Genomic DNA, 20,773 nt, shown 5'->3' with positions numbered 1-20,773 from the left:
TTTTTTTTTAAGGTAGTGGCCTGTGTTTAAAAAAAAGGAAGTCTGGATGAGAAGGCAGAGGGATTAAAACAGCAGCTCAATCTGTGCTCTTTTCTTTCATGGCATGAAAACCACATTTTCTCTTCCCCTTGTCACACACTGGTGCAAGGTTATCATATTATCGCAGCATGGGGACAAAACAAAATTAGATACACAATCTGTTCACAAGACTTGAGCGAGTGGACAATAAATTTCTGCTCTCCAACACCAAATCATTTGTTATGACCTCATTTGCAGCGCAAGTTTACTACTAAAAAATCCTCAAACGATTCATTGTGCCACAGAAAATAATAGCTGTGGGTTGATCTGATGTATATTTGTGGAATGCTCCAATGACATTAAGGTTATCACAACTCAATCCCTCAAATCATGCCTAGCAGGAACTCGGATATTAATATTAATAAACAGCACTTCTTCAGCATTTTTAATCTTCAAAGAGCTTTGCAAACAATTAGTTCATTGTACAGAGAATGCAATTAGCACCAGCAGGAGGATTGACTTACACTACTCTCAAATAGCCTCTTCAGCCACTGCTTGGAGCAGGGTTGACAGGGAGGAAAGGGCAAGGCAATGGAAGAGAGAAGAGCAAGAGCCTAGTGGATTCAACCCTTAAGCAAAAGTTCTATTTACGTGCCTGAAAAAAACCGTTAAGTTATCTGTTAAACTAGGAACTTACTTCTTGGCAATATTGCAGAATCCCTTCTTTTGTTCCAATGCAGGTCTTGGTCCCTGAGGGGTCAGATTCCCATTTTCCATTCTGAACATTCATATGCATATTGAGTTTGCCACAAAACATGGCAATTTGGGGCTCTGCCAACAAGCCAGCGTTTCCATCAGTAGGCACCTGGAAATAGGAGGAGAACATTGTTATTAATTATTTAAACTTCAATCCAAGGTGGCAACAGTTCAAATGAACTGAAATCAATAACTTCTGCTTATACACGCAAGGCAGCAATTATGTGAATGGTTATATGTACAGAGATTTGGGAGATTAAAACAAAAATCTCTTGAGTAATTCAACACACCACAAACTCAAGACAGAGAGGTTTTAAATTGAAAAAAAACTTTGGGGCAGGGATTGACATCCACTAGAAGTTTGTCTAGACTAAGATAAAAGATATATGTAGTTAAAACACTCTGGGTAACACGGGAGCCCCCATGTTAACTTCAGCTGATCAAAAATGGGAAAAGTTTTCATCAAACTTTGGCCCCTTTTTCATTTAAAAAAAATGAATTTTCAACCAGCTGTATTTAAATTAACACGTTTTAACACTTCTGTAGACAGGATAAGGAATATTTTAATATGTGTTAGCTGACACGATAGAGATGAACCCCAACTTCCACCGACGTTTCTAAAATACAGTTTACCCGGACGACATGAAACACTAGCTAAACTATGTTAGCGAACACATTTTAAAAATACATTTGTTATCCTATTGTGGGCAAGCCCAATATGTCTTTACAGTGCCTGGTGCCATGGGGCTCCCGCCCACTTGAAGCATCTAGGTATTACTAGAGTACAAACGATGAACAACAATTAATACCACCACCACACACTGCCTGTGTAATTGCTGAAGGGAGTCGTATGTATAATTGTGTAGATTCTATTTGATACATATAGTCAACAACCACAACAAAAAACCTTAAAGTTGTTATATCATAACTATTCACTGGGGCACAGTTAAAGATGGTCTGTGGAGCTTTATTTAGAAATTCCCTCATTTTTAAATTATTTTTCCTGTAATATCATTTTATATTAATAGGACATTTACATAAAACTTTAAATATCTGAAAGTTTCTGTTTGGCCATTTATATAGATGCATCTTACATTCAGATATCATATGAACCCCCAAGAATTTCTAAACGCCTTATAAACCAGTGCTTTCAGAGGACTGCGATATGTTCTATAAACATCCTTCTGTCTAGAACTTGTCTCTTTAAGTAACTCAATACTGAACCTCTTCACAGCTGAAATCACCCTCAAGATGCTGATTGTGCAATGAAACCACGTGACAGGAGATAAATCAGTTGTTTGAAATGAAAGAATCAGCAGATACATTAACCACAATGTTACTAAATGAAAGCAAGCTCTGGCAAGAATACAATGGAAACAGATGTTGAACATCAGCATCAGAGGGTATTACCTTCCACCAGGGAGTACGGATGGATCTAAGCATCTGTGTTGAGCAGCACTCTAAATATTAGGAGATTGAAAAATTAACCAGACACCAAGTGGTGAGCCCAAAATGGAAGACAGATCTCCCATGAAAGTTCTGGGCCAGGACTGTAGCAAAAAGCCTAACAGCCTTCCTTCTGCCCCTCACAACTGTCTTTTCCATCACATCACATCAGACATTTGCACTATCAAGCATGTATGATTCCTCCCCTCCCCCAAACTGGCCCTCACATTTAGGGGTTGACTCATGTACTCATGATATTGCAGTTGCTATGATTCAGGCAAACAAGTTTTTCATATACAAATACAAATGGAGGTTTTCATTGCCCTCAAGCTCACTTGCATTCACATACAAAGGCATGACTTGCATCACATGCTCATTTCTATTAGGTGAAGCAGTACAGGAAAGTAAAAAAACCTGGCTGTTATGAAAACAGACCTATGCAATCCTTTCCTCCCTGCCTCTAAGGTGCTACAGTTAGTAGCTATTCCAATCCAACTTTTGCTTTAGGATGAAGGAAGAGATTTCCAAATAATCTCCCCACCACGCATCCCCTTACCATTTTTGAGTCTGCCTTCAGATCACATTGGTGTTTGTTGTTTCACATAGTTTATCCAAGAAGGGTGAATTGACAAGGTTCTTATAACTGAGGCCCAAAAGTTTAACAAACAACAATAGCTAGCTCTCACATAGTGCTTTTCTTCTAAAACACTAGATCTTCAAGTGTTTTACAACGGAATTCAATCATCATTAATCCCATTTTACAGATGGGGAACTGAGTCACAGAGAGATCACCCAGTAGGCGAGTGGCAGAGAAAAGAACAGAACCTAGGGGGTTCCAAGTCCCAGATCAGTGTGCTATTCGCTAGACCATGCTGCCTTCAGTGTGTACAACAATTTCTGAACAACACTGAAAATGATCAGTATCTTGTGTATTTCACTTTCCTGTTATTTAGGTCCCTATTAACAGATTACCTTTCCTTGCCAGCAAAGTGGCATGGTGCGGCACAAACTTTTTAAGCAGCAGTAAAATGAAAGTGATGCAACACTCTCATAACTTGCATACAAGAGTTTTTAAAATGCTGGTTGAGTAGCTCATTGGAGCATTAATGCTGATTTTCAGTAAGTCTTGGGGCACTTGGTAAGATCCAGGAGATTGGAAGAAAGCTAATGCCCCAATTTTTAAAAAAGGTAAACGGGATGACAGAGTAATTATAGGCCTGTTACCCTGACAGTGATCCCTAGCAAGATATGGAGGAGCTAATATGGGCCTTCATTATTAAAAGAGAGTAACATAATTAATGCAAATCAACATGGGTTTATGAAAAATAGATCTTGTCAAACTAACTTGATATTTTCTAGTTAGACAACAAGTTTGGTTGATAAAGGTAATAATGCTGATAGGTCTCAAAATATATTTCTACATGGGGTATCACTACTGAATAGGTGCGTTTCCAGTGGGGTCCCACAGGGTTTGGTTTTTGGCCTTACACTATTTTACATATGTATCAATGATCTGGAAGACAACATAAAAACATCACTGTCAAAATTTGCAGATGAGACAAAAATTGGGAGAGTGGTAAATAATGAAAAGGACAGGTCACTGATTCAGAGCAATCTACATCATTTGGTAAACTGAGCACAAGCAAACAATATGCATTTTAACACAACTAAGTGGAAATGTATACATCAGGGATTGGCAACCTTTGGCAGGCGGCTCGCCAGGGTAAGCTTCCAGCAGCCCCCATTGGCCTGGAGCCATGAAAAGCGGCCAGTGGGAGCCGCGATCGGCTGCACCTGCGGACACGGGGCTGTGTTGGATAATCAGCTGAACATGAGCTCCCAAAGTGATGCCATGGCCAAAAGAGCTAAAGCGACCCTGGAATGCATAAACAGGGGATTCTCAAGTAGGAAGAGTGAGGTTATTTTACCTCTGTATTTGGCACTGGTGAGACCACAGCTGAAAAACTATGTCCAGTTCAGATGCCCACAAATCAAGAAGGATGTTGATAAATTGGAGAGGGTTCAAAGAGCTAAGAGAATGGTGAAGAGATTAGAACATATGCCTTATAAGAGAATGAAGGACCACCCACCTAATTAGTGGTCCCACTGAGGTGGACCCTAGACCATGGAGAAGACGCACATGTAAGATGAGGTAGTGGCCTTGCGTGGAATAGCGGGCTGGTGGGGGGGGACCGAAAGTGGGGTGAGAAGAGGGAGTAGGGGGAATTTGGGACGTGCAGGGCTGCGGCGACCAGATAAAAAGACAACTTTCCCCCAGCTCCAGAGCTGTGGCTGTCGGGGAGAGATGGCCCTCCTTCCCAGCCTCAGCTCTGTGGCTGCTGTGGCAGAGGAGAGACCCCCCCCCTCCTTCCTAGCCCCAGCTCGGGGGTTGCCACAGCAGGGGAGAGGGCATATCATCACATTAGAAAGGTAAGACTACTGATATTAAAATGTGAGTTGTGTGCTTTTATTTGTAGAACAAAAAAAGTTTATTATTATTAAGGTGTTTTTTTTATATAGCGCTTTTATCCAAAGCACTTTACAATAGTTAGCTAACAGTACAAACAACAATTGGAAAGATCATTAAGTGGTTCGCCGAGAGCCTCAGCAATTTTCAAGTGGTCTGTGAAAAAAAAATTGAGAACCACTGCACTTGATCAGAATAGTCCCTCTGGCCTTGGAATCTAACAAAATATGAATCACCAATGACTACATACTAACATGTATTTTCACTCCAATGTTCTCAGAGAAAGGGGGCGGGGGGGGGGAGAGGGAGGAAACAGTTGTAAAACCTAAAAGATGACATGCTCGGTTTGGGGCTGGGATGAAGGAGAATACTTAAGAAGGGTACAATCCTAGAATTTAACTTTAAAAAAAACAGAATTTGATCATTTCATCACTCAGTCATTGTCTCTGTTCAAAAGTCAGCAAGAGTCAGCAGACATCTCCTTAACACTAGTAAAGCCAACCACAGACTTCACACACTTCCTCCTTCCACCACTACACAAACACACACACTCTCTCTCTCTGGATATTATTGCAAAGTCTTCTTGATTATCATCTCAGGGCTTGTCTTCACTATGGGGGTAAGTCGACCTAAGTTACACTACTCCAGCTACGTGAATAACGACGTAACTTAGGTCGACTTACCCTGATGATTTCACTGTGCTGCGTCGACAGGAGGCGCTCTCCGGTTGACTTCCCTTACTCTTCTTTGAGAGCTGGAGTACTGGAGAGCGCTCTGCCGTCAAGTTAGTGTGTCTTCGCTAGACCCCCTAAATTGATCCCTGCTGCATCGATTGCAGCAGTGTCAATCTCCCTATAGTGAAGACCAGCCTTCAGTATAAAACACTGTAAAAGCCAGCGGCTTCTTGCATTTCAAGAAGTTACCACCATTGTATTATCTGCACAGTTAGTTCTAAACAAAAGAAAATATCATAGCATATAAAAAAAGATGAAGATGAGAAATCAGATGACCAAGTCTTGGATTAAGAGACTAGAGGATGCTATTTTACAGAGAAGGGTTTTCCATTCGTGTTCTACAGGAAATCTCGATCTGGTTGAAAAAAAGTTACCTGGTGTAACTGCAAATTTCACTGATATGAAATTGAAAATTTATCAAATTGATAAACCTACTTGCTAATTACTAGTGAAGATGAGAGGCTTGTAGTTTATAAGGTACCAGGAGGCAAATGGACGGTAACCACTCAGTTTAATGTAGTTTCTTAATCAAAGATCTGAAATAGTCAAGTATGTAATTTCACATCCAAGTATTTAGAATATAAAAGTTAATTTAAAGGCTCAGTAGCATCTCTTAGGTCTTGTCTACACTGCACTGCAAAGCGCACCAGGGGTTGTGATTTGTAAAGCACTCTAACGAGCTGCACTCTACCAGCCTAGATACGACCCTGTTGCTGCACTCTAAAAGATACCCAGTTTGTGTATGTCGTTAACATGAGCTAAATACTGTTTAGAGAGTACCAGCAGGTTTTCCGCAGGGCAGTTAGAGCACTACACATTAGAGCGCTTTACATATCACACCCCTTTAGTGCACTCTGCCAGCTCCTTCTAGACAAGCCCTTAGTCAGCCAGAAACCACTGCAATAAACAAATCCATCCCTTCCTTAAGGTTAAAGCACAGTTTAACTTTGAAAATTATACATCTAAAATATTCATGATTGTGATCTAAACAGTTCAGCAACACTGATAATGTCTGTGTTAACTACCCTGTTTCCCCGAAAATAAGACAGTGTCTTATATTAATTTTTGCTCCCAAAGATGCGCTAGGTCTTATTTTCAGGGGAGGTCTTATTTTTCCTGGAGCTTCGGGGCCTTATATTCCGGGGTGGCCTCATTATCGGGGAGGTCTTATTTTCGGGGGGATGCCTTATATTACAGCGAGAGGCAAAACTGGAAGTAGGTCTTATTTTCGGGGGATGTCTTACTTTCGGGGAAACAGGGTACATATGTATTTTAGTCAAGAGTTAATTAGTATAGCCATGCCATTTCAAAATATGGAAAACAAAATGTGTTCATGATTTGTTTTAGTAATTTGATTAGCCAGGGAAAAACCATACTTCTGTTTCAAAGAGAATTGTTAATTGTATACTTGGGCACCAACTTCAATTTTTTACACTGGTTAAGACAGAAAAATAGTGAACTACAGTAAAAATAATCCTACCCACCACAAGCCAAAGAAAAGGTGAAAGATGTGCCTGCATATTAAATTTCTAGTTTTGTCAGAAAAATGAAAAAAGCATGATGCTTCATAAGGGCACTAAAAACATTAACTTCTCTAATGCACATTTAAGAGATGGAGTAATTTTAACAAAAAAGAAACCTGTCGAGAAGAGTTGATTGGGAAGACTGGGATACTCCGTAAATCATTAAAGTTCATATATCATGCCGACCATGGAATGATTTCCATTTCTCTCTACTAAAAATCAGCAATTAAAGGAAACGGTATCAAATATGTAGGAAGAAAATACTAAAACGTATTTTTCTTTGATAACCTGGAGGACTATTTTACACAGGCTTCTTCACAGGAGAACTACAAATAGTTGCCTCAGTATTTAGGTTACAAATATGTCACATTTGATATACTCATCTGTAGGGCTCTATCAAATTCACGGCCACGAAAAACGTGTCACAGACTATGAAATCTGGTCTTTTGTGTGCTTGTACCCTATACTATACAGATTTCATGGGGGAGACCAGCGTTTCTCAAATTGGGGGTCCTGACCCAAAAGGGAGTTACAGCGGGGTCGTGATATTGCCACCCTTACTTCTGTGTTGCCTTCAGAGCTGGTCAGCCAGAGAGCGGCAGTTGTTAGCCAAGTGCCCAGCTCTGAAGGCAGCGCCCCGCCAGCAGCACAGAGGTAAGGGTGGCAATACCATATCATACCACCCTTACTTCTGTGCTGCTGCCTTCAGAGCTGGGCAGCCGGAAAATGGCAGCTGCTGACTGAGGGCCCAGCTCTGCAGGCAGCAGTACAGAAGTAAGGGTGGCAATACCATACCATGGCATCCTTACTTCTGCGCTGCTGCTGGCAGCAGCTCTGCCTTCAAAGCTGGGCTCCTGGCCAGCAGCCAAAGCTCTCCAGCTGCCCAGCTCTAAAGGCAGTGCTGCCACCAGCAGCAGCAGCGCAGAAGTAAGGGTAACAGTACCACAACCCCCCCCCCCCCCCCGCCACAATAACCTTGTGACCCTCCGCAACTCTTTGGGACAGGATCTCTACAACTACAACACCATGAAAATTCAGATTTAAATAACAGAAATCATGAAATTTACAATTTTTAAAATCCTGTGGCTATGAAACTGAACAAAATGGACCGTGAATTTGGTAGGGTCCTACTCATCTGTGATCCTTGAAACATTAGAATTCATGATCAGGGGTTCAGTTTTACTAATCAAGTCCAACTGGGTAACATGTAACCCACATTATTACAAAGTTCTCTCGTTACCCAAAGCATATTCATCTTTAAAAAGGGAAATGGACTTACTGCTGGATTCCATAGGTCTGACTACTTCCATAGCACAACTGAGGAGTGCGGGGGGGAGGGAAGAGGAGGGAGCAACATATTTTATATATATATATTATATATATATAGTGTGTGTGTGTGTGTGTGTGTGTGTGTTTGTGTGTGTGTATATATATATTATACACACACACAGCTTTCTATTTGTGTTTGGCATGCATGCATATCCAGTCTATGGCGTTACAGTTGTTTATTATTTTATAATAGATATAAGAAATGGAATATCTTTTAGTTTCCACATTCTGTCATAAAATTTCAATGATATAAACTTGTAAAAAATTAGTCTTCAAAACATGAAGCAACTGTAAGCAATGTCTGCCTGAATTTGCAGAAAGCCTGAACCAATGGCTTTGAGGTATCAGCTGCTCCACTGATTTCAATGGATGCTAACTCAGATGACAATGCTATTTTAAATGTGAACATTGTCAGCTATTTCACTGTCCAAAGCAGTTAAGAAAAGAGTACTGAGTGCCATTTATGAAGATTTCCCAATGTTTCCCAAAGTGTGGGCATGCTCACCCATTGACTGAAGTGAACATTGCCCCTCCAGGAGGGACTTAGAAGCATCAGAAATTCAGAATGAAGGCTCCGTTTGCCACAAAAAAGCCACATGTATTTTAAACTATGGAAAAAAGAAAAGGCCACACTTGCTACCACCAGTTCAGCTCCAGCAGTCGTGGCAGTAGTCAGAGTATTAGTGCAGACAATGTCAGAAGCTGCCAGCATTTTTACCACAAAACCACTCAGACCCACTCTGACCAAGGTTAGACAACAATAACAGAAGTGCTGGCAGCAGTAGCCTTGTCTATAATGTAGAGGAAGCTGAGAGACCTTCGCAACAGGCCTGAAATGGCATTTTGGAGGCTTCTGAAATCCACCCACCTACCAGCAAGACTCAGTCCTCCTAGCCCCTACCCTGCTGAGTCAAAATACAACACAAATTAGGGTCTTCAGATTCTAACAAGTCTTGTCAGAGATCAGGAGAGGCCAGTGATGACGTATGGGCGGGGGAGGGAAAACAAATGAGCCTTAGGTTTGTGGGGCAGGAGGCCCAATGTGGGAGGCTCACTCAGGGTTCTTGCTTTCCATGGGCTTTAGAAATTTCACAGGAGGAATTCCCTCAATCTCCTCCCCCATCCCCAAGCTCTCTTCAGATGCCTCACAGATCTCCTAAAGGCCTGCAGGATACGGCTTTCTAGCTACAAACCTCAGCAGGCCCACAAGGGGAGAGGACTGACTGAATGAAAGCAGGGGACCCAGAGGTAGGCTACTAAAGGGGCATTCTCCCCATTCTGCTTTTCTGGGGAGTGAAGAACTTCCTCAGCTAACTCCTGCTGCTCCCTGACTTGCACCGGTGAGTTCTAGGCAAGCTAACCATAGCTACCGGTCAGCATGCCATTGGAACATTACTAATTCAATTTGTATTAATTTTTTTAAATTTGACTAACTCAACTCAGCTTTGGTCCTGTTGAATGAGATCATAGGTAGGGAATCCAGTCAATTAGATTCTCTCTCACCCTCCCACCACCACTTCTTTCCTCTTCTTCTTCCCCGATTTCTGCTACAAAGTAGCAACAAAGTTAGATTTTTCTGAATGCTGATGAAAACACACTTTTTTAGGGTGTCATAATTCACGAACCTCTTGTCCAATTCATTTCAAAATTGGTAGAGAATTTCTACCTTGGCTCTACAGCTTACCTATCATGAAACATCATGATGTTTAGAGGCAGGATTAAGATTGGGCTCCTACAGGAACACGTTACAGTATTAAATACGAAGCCTCTCCTACAGTTTCACAGTGTAGATGATGTGTCAAATAATTAGCTGAAGGTTAAACAAAAATTTGGATTTGTAAACAAAATTGGTCCAACTAGTGTCTGAACTCTTACTAAGATCATGATCTCCAAAAGCATTCAAATAGGTCTCTGTTCATTTCCCTATTCTACAAACCAACACAATTCTTTCCAACTGTCATTTTCTTTAACCTTTTATAAAAGCAGAAGGGATTTCATTTTCTCTTTTCTGTCAAGTAAATAAAAGGATTTTCTGTGGCACCATACTGTACTCTTTCACATTCATATGCATCCTTCTTCCACCATCAGAATTTAAAGGGAACATAATAAAAAGGAATAAAAGATTAAGTAACAAAGAATTACATTTTTGTTATTTTGATTTTTTTTTCTGGCCTGTATAAATCCCCACTGAAAAACATTTAGAATTAAAGACGTTACCTGCAAAAAGCAATGTACTAAATTCCATTAACTTTAGTATTGTGTCCTGAAGACCCCAACAGGCAGGTTATTTAATTTGTTAGTCTAAACAAAAGTACATCGATACATAAAATCATCTAAACGACATGTGCTCAGGGAGACAATTCATAGTTTTCCTCCTTCTGCCCAATTTGTTTTAGCAGATTTACACTGTGAGTTCTGCTCAAAACCACAGCTCTAAAAGATCTGAACTGTGGCTGTTTTTTACTCTAAAAATTTTCTGTGGGTTAAAGTAGCTCACAAAAATCTACAGCGAAGGGTGTATACTATAGGCAAATCTTCTACAGAGCATTAATGTTTATTGGACAGGTGGTTTTTTTAAAGATTGCATTTCATTTTCATTTTGGAACAGTAAAAAAAAAATCCCATTAAACCAACAAAGCAATATAAATCTTAATATTGGTGATTTGGTGGCTAGCAAGTGAGTTTTCTGTGATCTAGGTCATTACTTAACCTGTACCCATGCTGATAAGTGACCAAATATAGTTAGCATCTGAGAGATGGTCAGGAAAGACTCAAATATCTATGGAGTCAGAAAGGCTACCTCATGAAAGCCTCCATTTGGCTCTCACAATCTCAATCATGTGGAAAGATTGAATGGGACCGCATTTCCTCTCTCAGCCCTATTGGTGGTAGCTCCTGAATAAGGTTGAGGAGCATTGGTCAGTGCAAGGAAGTGTACAGATGTCTGTGTGCTCTTTAAAATATGTAGAAAACTATAGAAGAAAAGGAACAAAAGGTTTGTGGTAATACAATGAAATCTGTGAACTATTCTACCGGTTCTAAACCAAGTGAAATATAAATCTGGGCAAAATTTAGCTCATGATTTTGGAATAGTGTACGAATGTAGGCTGTTCTCCACATGAGGTGCAATTTTGTAGCCTGTTCTCCACATGAGGTGCAATTTTAACCCTTTGTGTACTGTGTTGATTTATCTACTGGTAGTAAACAGAGTTATTTATTTAATTGAGGTTTTCTCAATAAAATTGAACCCACTGTTATCAACAAGTTTCTTAAGTGCACAGCACTTGGATAAGTCAACTATTCAATGGAATTAATTTGTAAATTCATTTCATTCTGCTAAAAATTTACTTGTGCACCTTTCTATTGTGTCTCTCTTAACCACTGGGATTCCTAATAACTTTAATGCTAGTTAGGCTGGCTACGTACATTGTCTTTTTCAAAATACTGATTGCCCTAGTCACATATAGTGAGCTTGTTAATTAAAATTTAAATATTACTATTCCTCTACTTCTCATATTTAAAAAGAAATAAAAACATTAAAAAACTGGCCTCGTACAAGCCAATCTTGCTTCTTAAAGTAGACAAACATATTTTCAAAGACTCTTGCCAGAAGAATAGCAACAGTCCTTCTTCCGTTTATACACACTGATCAAACAGTTTTCATATGTGATAACTTAGTTATCACATTCGATGGCTCACAGGAGTAATTCATAAAACAGAGAATAAAAAAGACCTAATACTTAGATCTTAGATGTCAAAAAAGTCTTTGAAAAAGCAGAGGACCTTTCCTAAAAACACTGCTATTGGAGATGGTGTTGGGAGGCAATATGAAGACTTGGATAACATAAGACAAAGGATAAAAGTTAATGGGGCCACACACCAAAAAATTTCAACCACTCAGAGGAAACAGACAAGGTTGACCTCTATCCCCCTAGATGTTTGCTTTCTTTATTAAACCTGTGGCACAAAAAAAATACATCAGAATAATAGCATAATGGGTTAAAATTAATAAAATGGAACATAAAACTGTACTGTATGTTGATGTTGCGATACTAATGGTTTCCGATCCAGTACAATCTATGACTTACATACTGAAAGAAATTAATGAATTTGGTGATATCAGGTTATATATTATTCTACATCTGAAATACTAAATATAGGGCTGGCGGAATCGATGATTAAACAGCTGCAAGTTACATTTGAGTTTGTGCAGTCTAAACAAAAAAACCACATAGGAGTAATATTTCTTATAACCTCAAATAGCTATATGAAATTAAGTTTCCTTCCATTATTTCAAAATTAAAAATTGATTTGTTGGATTGGAAACTACAGTCGCCTTGGCGAGGCCATATTGCAGTCATAACAATCAATTAGCTTATGGTTGCCAAAAATTAACTTTCTATTTCAGGCTGTAACAATATGGATACTAAAAAGAACTCTAGAAGAAATTCAGGCAAGAATTTTATTACATTTGTATGGGGCAAAAAGTTCCCACAACTTATATAAGAAAACTCTACAGACCCACTCTGGAAGTGGGATTGGCAGCACCAAATTTACTGAAATATTATTATTAAGATCACTATCACTATAATACCATGGTGACTCCAGTGAATAAAGGACAGCTCCCGCAACATCGGTGTCATGGAGAAATAAACTATGGGAAATCCTTTCAACTGAAAAAATAACAGTCTTATACCAGGATCAAGTCGATTTTATAATGTATGCTTACCATTTTAGGGATTTGAAAAAAAATAAATATGGAGATAATAATAAGAGGTTAACCAAACACAAGTGGGTCTTTTCAAAAGGTAACAAATATAACTTACAAATAAGTTTTGTTAATACCTGCAGGGAAAGTTCACGTATTCGTTTTGTCATTAGTAGCAAAGTTAAAAAAAAAAAATCACAAGAACCTAATTTTTACAGTTAACGACAGCTTCCTTATCATACATTTCTAAACACTGCATGCACTACAGCAGAGAACTTGGAAGCTGAGTGTTGGTATTTTAAGTCATAAAATATATGTGTTTATATAGCATCTAGCACAATCAGGTCCTAATCCTGATTGGGCTCTCTAGGTGCTATTCTAATACAAACAAGTAATCATAATAATTATCTACCTCAAGCATTCCATTAGGCATTGATCCTTCAAATAAAGGTCAAGTTAAAATAACCACATCTGTAAGAAAAATTCTATGTATGCTAATTTTCATTGTATCCAATGATTTATCGGTTTCATTCACATTAATGAGAAGCCTGTATCCTGCCAAGAAGCCTTTTGTGTACTGAAATGTAATTATATAATCAACTCTAAAGTACTGCACCTGTACAGAGATGCAGTTTCTAAATATTAATGCTGAGCACCTTAAAATAAAGCTATAGTGTGGGTTCCTAAAAACTTGCCCGTGGTGCCAACCTCCCCTCTACTGATCATAAAGGCTTTCAGACAGATTAGTTTCCCAAAGACAAACTCATACAATACCAATTACCATTTTAACAGCAGCAATCTAGTTTATTACTTATATAGAAATACTAATACCGCCAAACATATTCATTAAGTAGTAATCGTACATTATTCTTCTCACTTTAAATAAAATCCAGAAGGGATGTTATGTACTTTATTTGCCCGACTTCTGGCACACCATTATGCAACAATTACTCAAATTAGGGTGGGGGGATTCACACTATTATAACAGCTATGTTAGTCTTCGTTGTACTACTATAAAAATCCACCAGTGACTAATCATTGCTGTCTAGTATATAGACCAATTTTTAAAAAATGCCTAAAATAAAATAGGGGCTTAGGAACCTAGCTTAAGTGTACTCCCTGCCTTTTTTTATTATCTTGGCCATTATCATTTTTACCAAGATAGGCTCTTCTAACTTTCCTCCATGACAAATTCAAAGTTAAAATTTTGAGAACATAAACTACCCTAAATGTAAGTCATACCAAAATAATGAATGCTTGGTTTTATAAGAAATATCTGTATAGAGCTTTTTGGTGCTTAGAGCTTTGTTGTTTAACTATTTAATAAGGGACTTCACCCCAAGCCCAAGGGTTTTTTTTGGGGAAGGTGAAAGCAGTAGTGTTTTAGTTTTGGATTTTCTGTTTTGTTTTGGGGTGGTTTTTTGGGGGGGAGGGACGGGGAGTCAAGAGAACATTTCTTCAATCTCAAAATACACCTCTACCTCGATATAACGCTGTCCTCGGGAGCCAAAAAATCACCATGTTATAGGTGAAACCGCGTTATATCGAACTTGCTTTGATCCACCGGAGTGCGCAGCCCCACTCCCCCGGAGCACTGCTTTACCGCGTTATATCTGAATTCGTGTTATATCGGGTCGCGTTATATCGGGGTAGAGGTATACTGTAATTAACTTAAAAACAATATACAAAAAAATCAAGATTTCCCACTAAACTTTATAAAAGAGAGACCAACTCTAACTAAAAAAATAAATTTTAATGCAAAATTGTCTGTGACTGGAATAGTTCTGTAAAATGGCCGTATAGCAGTATAGCTTTTCCCCTCCCCCAGCTAAGGTATATAAGAAATACAGAAAGGACTGATGCAAACAATTTCCTTCAAAGTGCTAGGAAATGCCAGTTTCTACAATTCAAAATATAAACCATTTATATAACTTGTAGGATTGATAATTTGTATCAATGCAAAGTACTGATAAAAGTTTAACTCGGGGGTTCTCAAACTGGGGGTCGTGATGTTATTACATGGGGGATCTCAAGCTGTCAGCCTCCACCCCAAACCCTGCTTTTTTCCCTCCAGCATTTATAATGGTATAAAATATATTTTAAAGTTTTTAATTTATAAAGGGGGGTTCGCACTCAGAGGCTTGCTGTGTAAAAGGAGTCACCAGTACAAAAGTTTGACAACCACTGGTTTAACTACTCCCGAAAGCCAAGAAAATCCACTTTACCTTAGCCCAGCCAGAAGTGCTTGAATTCTCTTAGCTCTCATTACTATTTCACCTTACAGTAGATGCCCTATGCACTGTTGTTGTAGTCGCATTGGTCAACTACTGCCATATATTTTAGTCAGAGGGCATAGCTGTATCAGAAACACACTAAGTAAGTGGATTAAGGAGAACTTGTGAGAGCTAGAGCTGGGTGAAATATTTTTCCGCAAATAGTAAATTAGTCAAAAAGCATTTTGGAGGGCACCAAAACTAATCACAAATTTGGGCCAAATTTGGCAAATAATCTTAGCAAAAAATGAGAAAAAAAAAGATTTTCAGAAGTGTCTATTTTCAATCCACACTTTGTTTTCAAATATCGTTTCAATCAACATTCAAAACATTTTGTTCAACCCAAAACATGTTTCTCACTGAAAGGAAAAACAAACAATTTAAAAAAAATTAGTTTCAATTCAAAACAAACTGAATATTTTTCTTCAGGTTTTTCAGTTCAGCCACCAAAAACAAAACACAAACACACTCAAAAAACAGCTATTTACTTAGCTCTAGCATAAGTAAATATAACCAGTAAGTATAACAAGAGTTTGATTCCTCACTCCTAAATCCAGTAAATTTGCCATTACTTTAACTGAATACAAAAAAGCCTATGTAATTGAAGGTATCTATCTCAAGAAGTTTTCACTGAGATATCAAAGCTATATAATTTAACACCAGATAGCCGTGACTATCAACATAACTACACAGGGCTACCACAGCAGGTGAAAGTAAGTTTTAGCAGACTTTGCAAATGCTGTCTCAAATGTTGCCACTCCAAAAACAGTTCCTACATCTTTCAAAGGGTTTCCTCTATTGTGCAAAAGCTAGTCTCAAACTGCAATAAACTGCAAACCAGATCTTTTCATATCACAGTTTCTAATTAGCTGCTATCTGCAAAGAGAGTACATTCAGCGTTCAGCTCAATGTTGTTTACATTTGATACAAGAGTAATGTAATTTTGATGTGAATAACAGTACTTGATTAAAGTTCTCTCTTTCAGCCTCTCATTGCTAAGACCCCAAGTCTACACTATAGCCTTACATCATTATAACTACATCACTCAGCGGTGGGAAAAATCCACACTCCTGAGCGATGCAGTTATACCAACCTAACCCCTGCTGTTGACAGAGCTATGTCGACAAGAGAGCTTCTCCCATCAACATAGCTACCGCTTCTGAGAGAGGTGGATTAACTACGCCGGTGGGAGAAGCTCTCCCGTCGGCATAGTAGCATCTTCACTGAAGCGCTACAGCAGCACCGGTTCAGCTGTGCCACTGCAGCTTTTTACCCTTCTGACCCACTACACAGTATTCAGTGCAAGTTCTTAAACCCTTTCCTGAAATTACAGGTCTGGAGAGGACTGAATATTACAGAGGATAAGTTTCCATTCCTACGGTGTTATGCCATCGTTCCAGTATTATGCACACAGACTGTCTTCAGACTGAAGTTTGAGAGTTTTCTGCCTATTAAAACAAATTACAGATTTGATGCAGCTTGCTTCATTTTAAAACTACAGCAACCGTATCTTCCCAGATGTGATTGCTCAGGGTAGATTTTTTTGTTTTGTTTTGTTTTGTTTTTTTAAATATTTAGATTTAGAAACTGAAGGAGATAAAGAAATGGTTTACCATTAAAAGATTTAAGACTTAGATTTTCCACGTTGGCCCACCAATAGAGGCCAAGCAGTCATATTCTTTCTGAAATGAGCAGTGTTAAACACTCAATAGTCCGCACAATATATAATCTCTGGCACATAAACAAAGACCATCTTTAAGGTAGAGGGGGTTCATGGTTCAATCCAGTCAAGTGCCACTTTAATAAGTGGTCACATAAATAATCACATACATCATGGTCACCAGCTACACATTGAGCAAATAAATTTAGAAATCGGTGCTCCCCTCCAGGCTTTATTTTAGATCAAGTCACATTTGGACTATAAGAATCTGGTTGACTCTGGTTATGCCAAACAATGTTTTAAAGCATATAAAGGAATAATTGTGAAAAAAAAAAATCAAGGGATGCAATTTAAACTCCCCGCCTCCCCTCCCCGAATATACAGACAAGTAATGGAGAAAAGGGTCGTCTTGTAGATTACAGCAGTAAAATGGAATAGATAGGGAATATTAAATTACTGTTTTTATAGGTCTTCTTTTACAAATTACAAGGCTGGCTGCCTGCCAAAAGTCAGGAGACTGTTTCCAAGGACAGATGAGAGATTTAAAAAGTTGTATGAGAGTAAAAGTTTGTTAAACTGAACATGAATAATTTGGAATCAGGCTCCAGTATCTTCTTGTTATTGTTAGTGCAGGAGCAGCAGTGATGGCTACAGTTAAGCATTGTTATCAGCAATATATAAAACTTTGTACAACTTGTCACCATTTGGGCTGAAATTTTACAAATGTAGTCTCTGTTTGAAAGTGAACAGTTTTTGGCAAGTGTCTGCAAAACAGCCATTTTGGATATAAAAAGAGAGGGAGAGGAACCCACTACAAAAAAAAAAAAAAAAAAAAGCATAGCTTTTCTTTGAACAGCTCACTCCGAAGTGACTGAGGAGGAAGCTGAAATTTTGCAGTGAAACAGCTTTCACTGACAAGCATTCCAGAGAAAACAGATTTTGAATTGATCTAGTTATGATTTGTTTAATCTGTACACATGCAATACATTCTACACAGTTCTCTCTCACTATGTTCATAAAGAACACAGCAAAAGTCAAGACCACACTACCTGTTATAAAACTTTGCCCCTTCCCCCCGGATGAAGTTCTGGTCTCAATGAGCCATACACTGGTCACCTCCACACTGACTTATTCCAAAATGTCCAGTAAGTTCTTGGAATGTATTGGGAACAACTTCTTGTTTCAGAAGATAAAGGACATAACCAAGGAGACGAACATTTTACACTCGATTTTGACTAGCAGGGGCAAGTTGATTGCAAATCTGAAGATGGAAGGCAATTTGGGTGAAAGTGATTGTGTAGAAGTAGAACTTTTCTCCGACAATTGTGAAATGACTTCATGATTCTATGGAAAGGAAGGAGTCAGATGAACATAATAAGAACAGTGGACTTCAAAAAAGCAAACTTTAACAAACTCAAAAAAATAGTAGGTAGGGTCCTATGAGAAGAAATTCCAAGAGGAAAAGGAGTTCAGGAGAGCTGTCAGTTTCCCAAAGAGACAATACTAAAGGCACAATAGCAAACTATCCTGACATGAAGGAAAAGCAGGAAGAATAGTAAAAGACCATTACAGCAGCATCTGAAGCTCTTTTATGACCTGAAAATGAAAAATAAATCCTACAAAAAGTGGAAACATGGACAAATTGCTAAGAAGGAGTACAAAAGATGCAAGGATGTAGAAATAAAATTAGAAAAAGCAAAGGCACAAAATGAGTTACACCTGGCAAGGAACATAAAAGGCAATAAGAAGAGGTTCTATAAATATATTAGGAGCAAGAGAAAGACACAGGAAAGCATACGTTCACTACTGAGAGGGAAAGGAGAGCTAATAATAGATGACAACAAGACAACTGAGGTGTTTAATGCTCATTTTGCTTCAGTGTTCACTAAAACAGTTGTGACCAGGTGCTTAACACAATTAATATTAACAAGGGTGAAGGAACACAAGTCAGAATAGGGAAAGAACAGGCTAAAGAATTGTGACAGGTTCCCCAGGGTGCAGCCTGGGACTGTGGGACCACTGTACCCCCTTATCTTCAGCCTGGGATGTCTCTCACAATGCTTTGCTAGTGACAAGTAGTAAGCCCCTCCAGGCACTGTGATCACTCAGCACAACAGCATGTGGAGCCCCACACCTAGCTATACTGCATGAATGCTCCCAGAGCCACTAATGAATCACACAGAGAAAGGCACCAGCCAAATCCCCGCAGCTCCCAGTCTCGCACGTCAGGAATATATCTTGCACTGCTCAAGATGAGCAAAGCAAATTTATTAATTCGTTCACCACTTCATCAATGGAAAGTGGATATACTCCAGCCTTTGCAAACCTGAGCAGTTTTGCCACACACTTCATACAAATTCACTGGTAAAGATAAACAGCAAAAGAAGTTTATTGGCTACAACAGATAGATTTTAAGTAACTATAAGTGATAGGCAAAAAAGTCAGAGTTAGCTACCAAAAGAAATGAAAATATAAGCACGCAGTCTAAACTTTCACCCTATTAGGCTGGGCAACATCTATATCAGGGGTCTCAAAGTCCCGGCCCGGGGGCCATCTGCAGCCCAAGAACCTCCCCACTGCAGTCCGCAGAGGAGAGACGCAAGCAGACACGCTGCCGGCAATGTCTGCAGCAGGCGCCGCCCCCTCGCAGCTCCCATTGGCTGGGGAAGAGGGACAGAGATACCATCACTAGTCGCCGGGCAGAGTCAGCATCACTTTTATCCACAATAAATATAAACAAGTCAAAATACCGAACACAACTATCTGATGCACACCTTGCTGCAATCCTGAAGGTTTCAACTGATTAGTCACTGAGGCCAAACATCAACAAACTGACAGAACTGAAGCGTTGCCAGGTGTCTGGCAAACACTAAAAACTCTCTGGCAGGTGAAGAATTGTATGAGTTTTATTATTTCTAAGAAATTCTAAATAAAAAATACAATATAAACATTTTCTTTTCTGAACACCATCTTCAGTGACATTATTGGCCAGCTGGGAGAATTTGAGGACTGGCACTAGCCCTAAGGTAAACTGAGTTTGAGACCCCTGATCTAGATTAAGCAGTTTCTCTCACCTATTGCAGTTCATAGTACACAGATTTCACCCTTGAAACCTGGGCCAGACTTCTCTGTTGGAGTCTCAAGTCTTCTCAATGTCCTTGTTGCTTGCAGCATAGGTGGGGACAGGAGAAAGGCCAAGCATGTAGCCCCTGTTTTCTGTTTTATACCCTCAGTCCCATGTGCTTGGGGAACACAAGTCCAGGCATGTCTGGTGGGCATTGCTGAGTCCCCAGGCAAGGTTGAGCAATTCCCGTGGTGTGGCCTCGTGCAGGTGAGTCATTGAATTGTAGCTCCCTTGCTAGACAATGGCTGTTGATGGGCTGACCGCCCAAGTGTTGGTTACTTTCCTTGCTGTTGCCTCTGGGGAGCTAATATCTGGCTGACTCCCCCAACTTACAGAATGTTTTAGTGACAACCATACAACACAATTCTCATAACTTCATATGCATTAATGATATACATATATAACTTTCAGCAGATCATAATCTTTCCCCTGATACCTTATAAGGCATGCTTTATATGTAATATCACAATTATATATACAGATGAGGAATATGGGGTTACAAGACACTCCCCCAAGATATAGAATGTCACAAGAATATTTAGAGACGTCAGATAGGGTTACCATATTTCAGCAAGCAAAAAAGAGGACAGGAGGAGCCCGGCCCTAGCCCCGCCCCCATCCTGCCCTAGCCCCGTCCCTGCCCCTCCCACTTCCCACCCCCCTCAGAACCCCCAACCGTCCCCCCCGCTCCTTGTCCCCTGACTGCCCCCTCCTGGGACCCCTGCCCCTAACTGC

General features: G+C 39.5%; 1 protein-coding gene across 4 annotated transcripts in view; it reads right to left on the bottom strand.

Annotated features, from left to right (window-relative positions):
• LOC112112234 (amyloid-beta A4 protein) overlaps window positions 1-20,773 on the bottom strand; it is a 313,996-nt gene that overhangs the window by 238,415 nt on the left and 54,808 nt on the right. For all 4 annotated transcript variants that reach the window (XM_024208071.3, XM_024208073.3, XM_024208074.3 and 1 more), the window contains exon 2: window positions 716-883. In XM_024208071.3, the coding sequence (XP_024063839.1) occupies window positions 716-883 (168 nt within the window). The remainder of the gene's footprint in view (window positions 1-715; window positions 884-20,773) is intronic.

This window comes from Terrapene carolina, unplaced genomic scaffold, assembly GCF_002925995.2.
Source record: "Terrapene carolina triunguis isolate 2854851 unplaced genomic scaffold, T_m_triunguis-2.0 Scaffold32, whole genome shotgun sequence".
Lineage (NCBI taxonomy): Eukaryota > Metazoa > Chordata > Testudines > Emydidae > Terrapene > Terrapene triunguis.
This window is presented reverse-complemented; position numbering and strand designations above follow the sequence as displayed.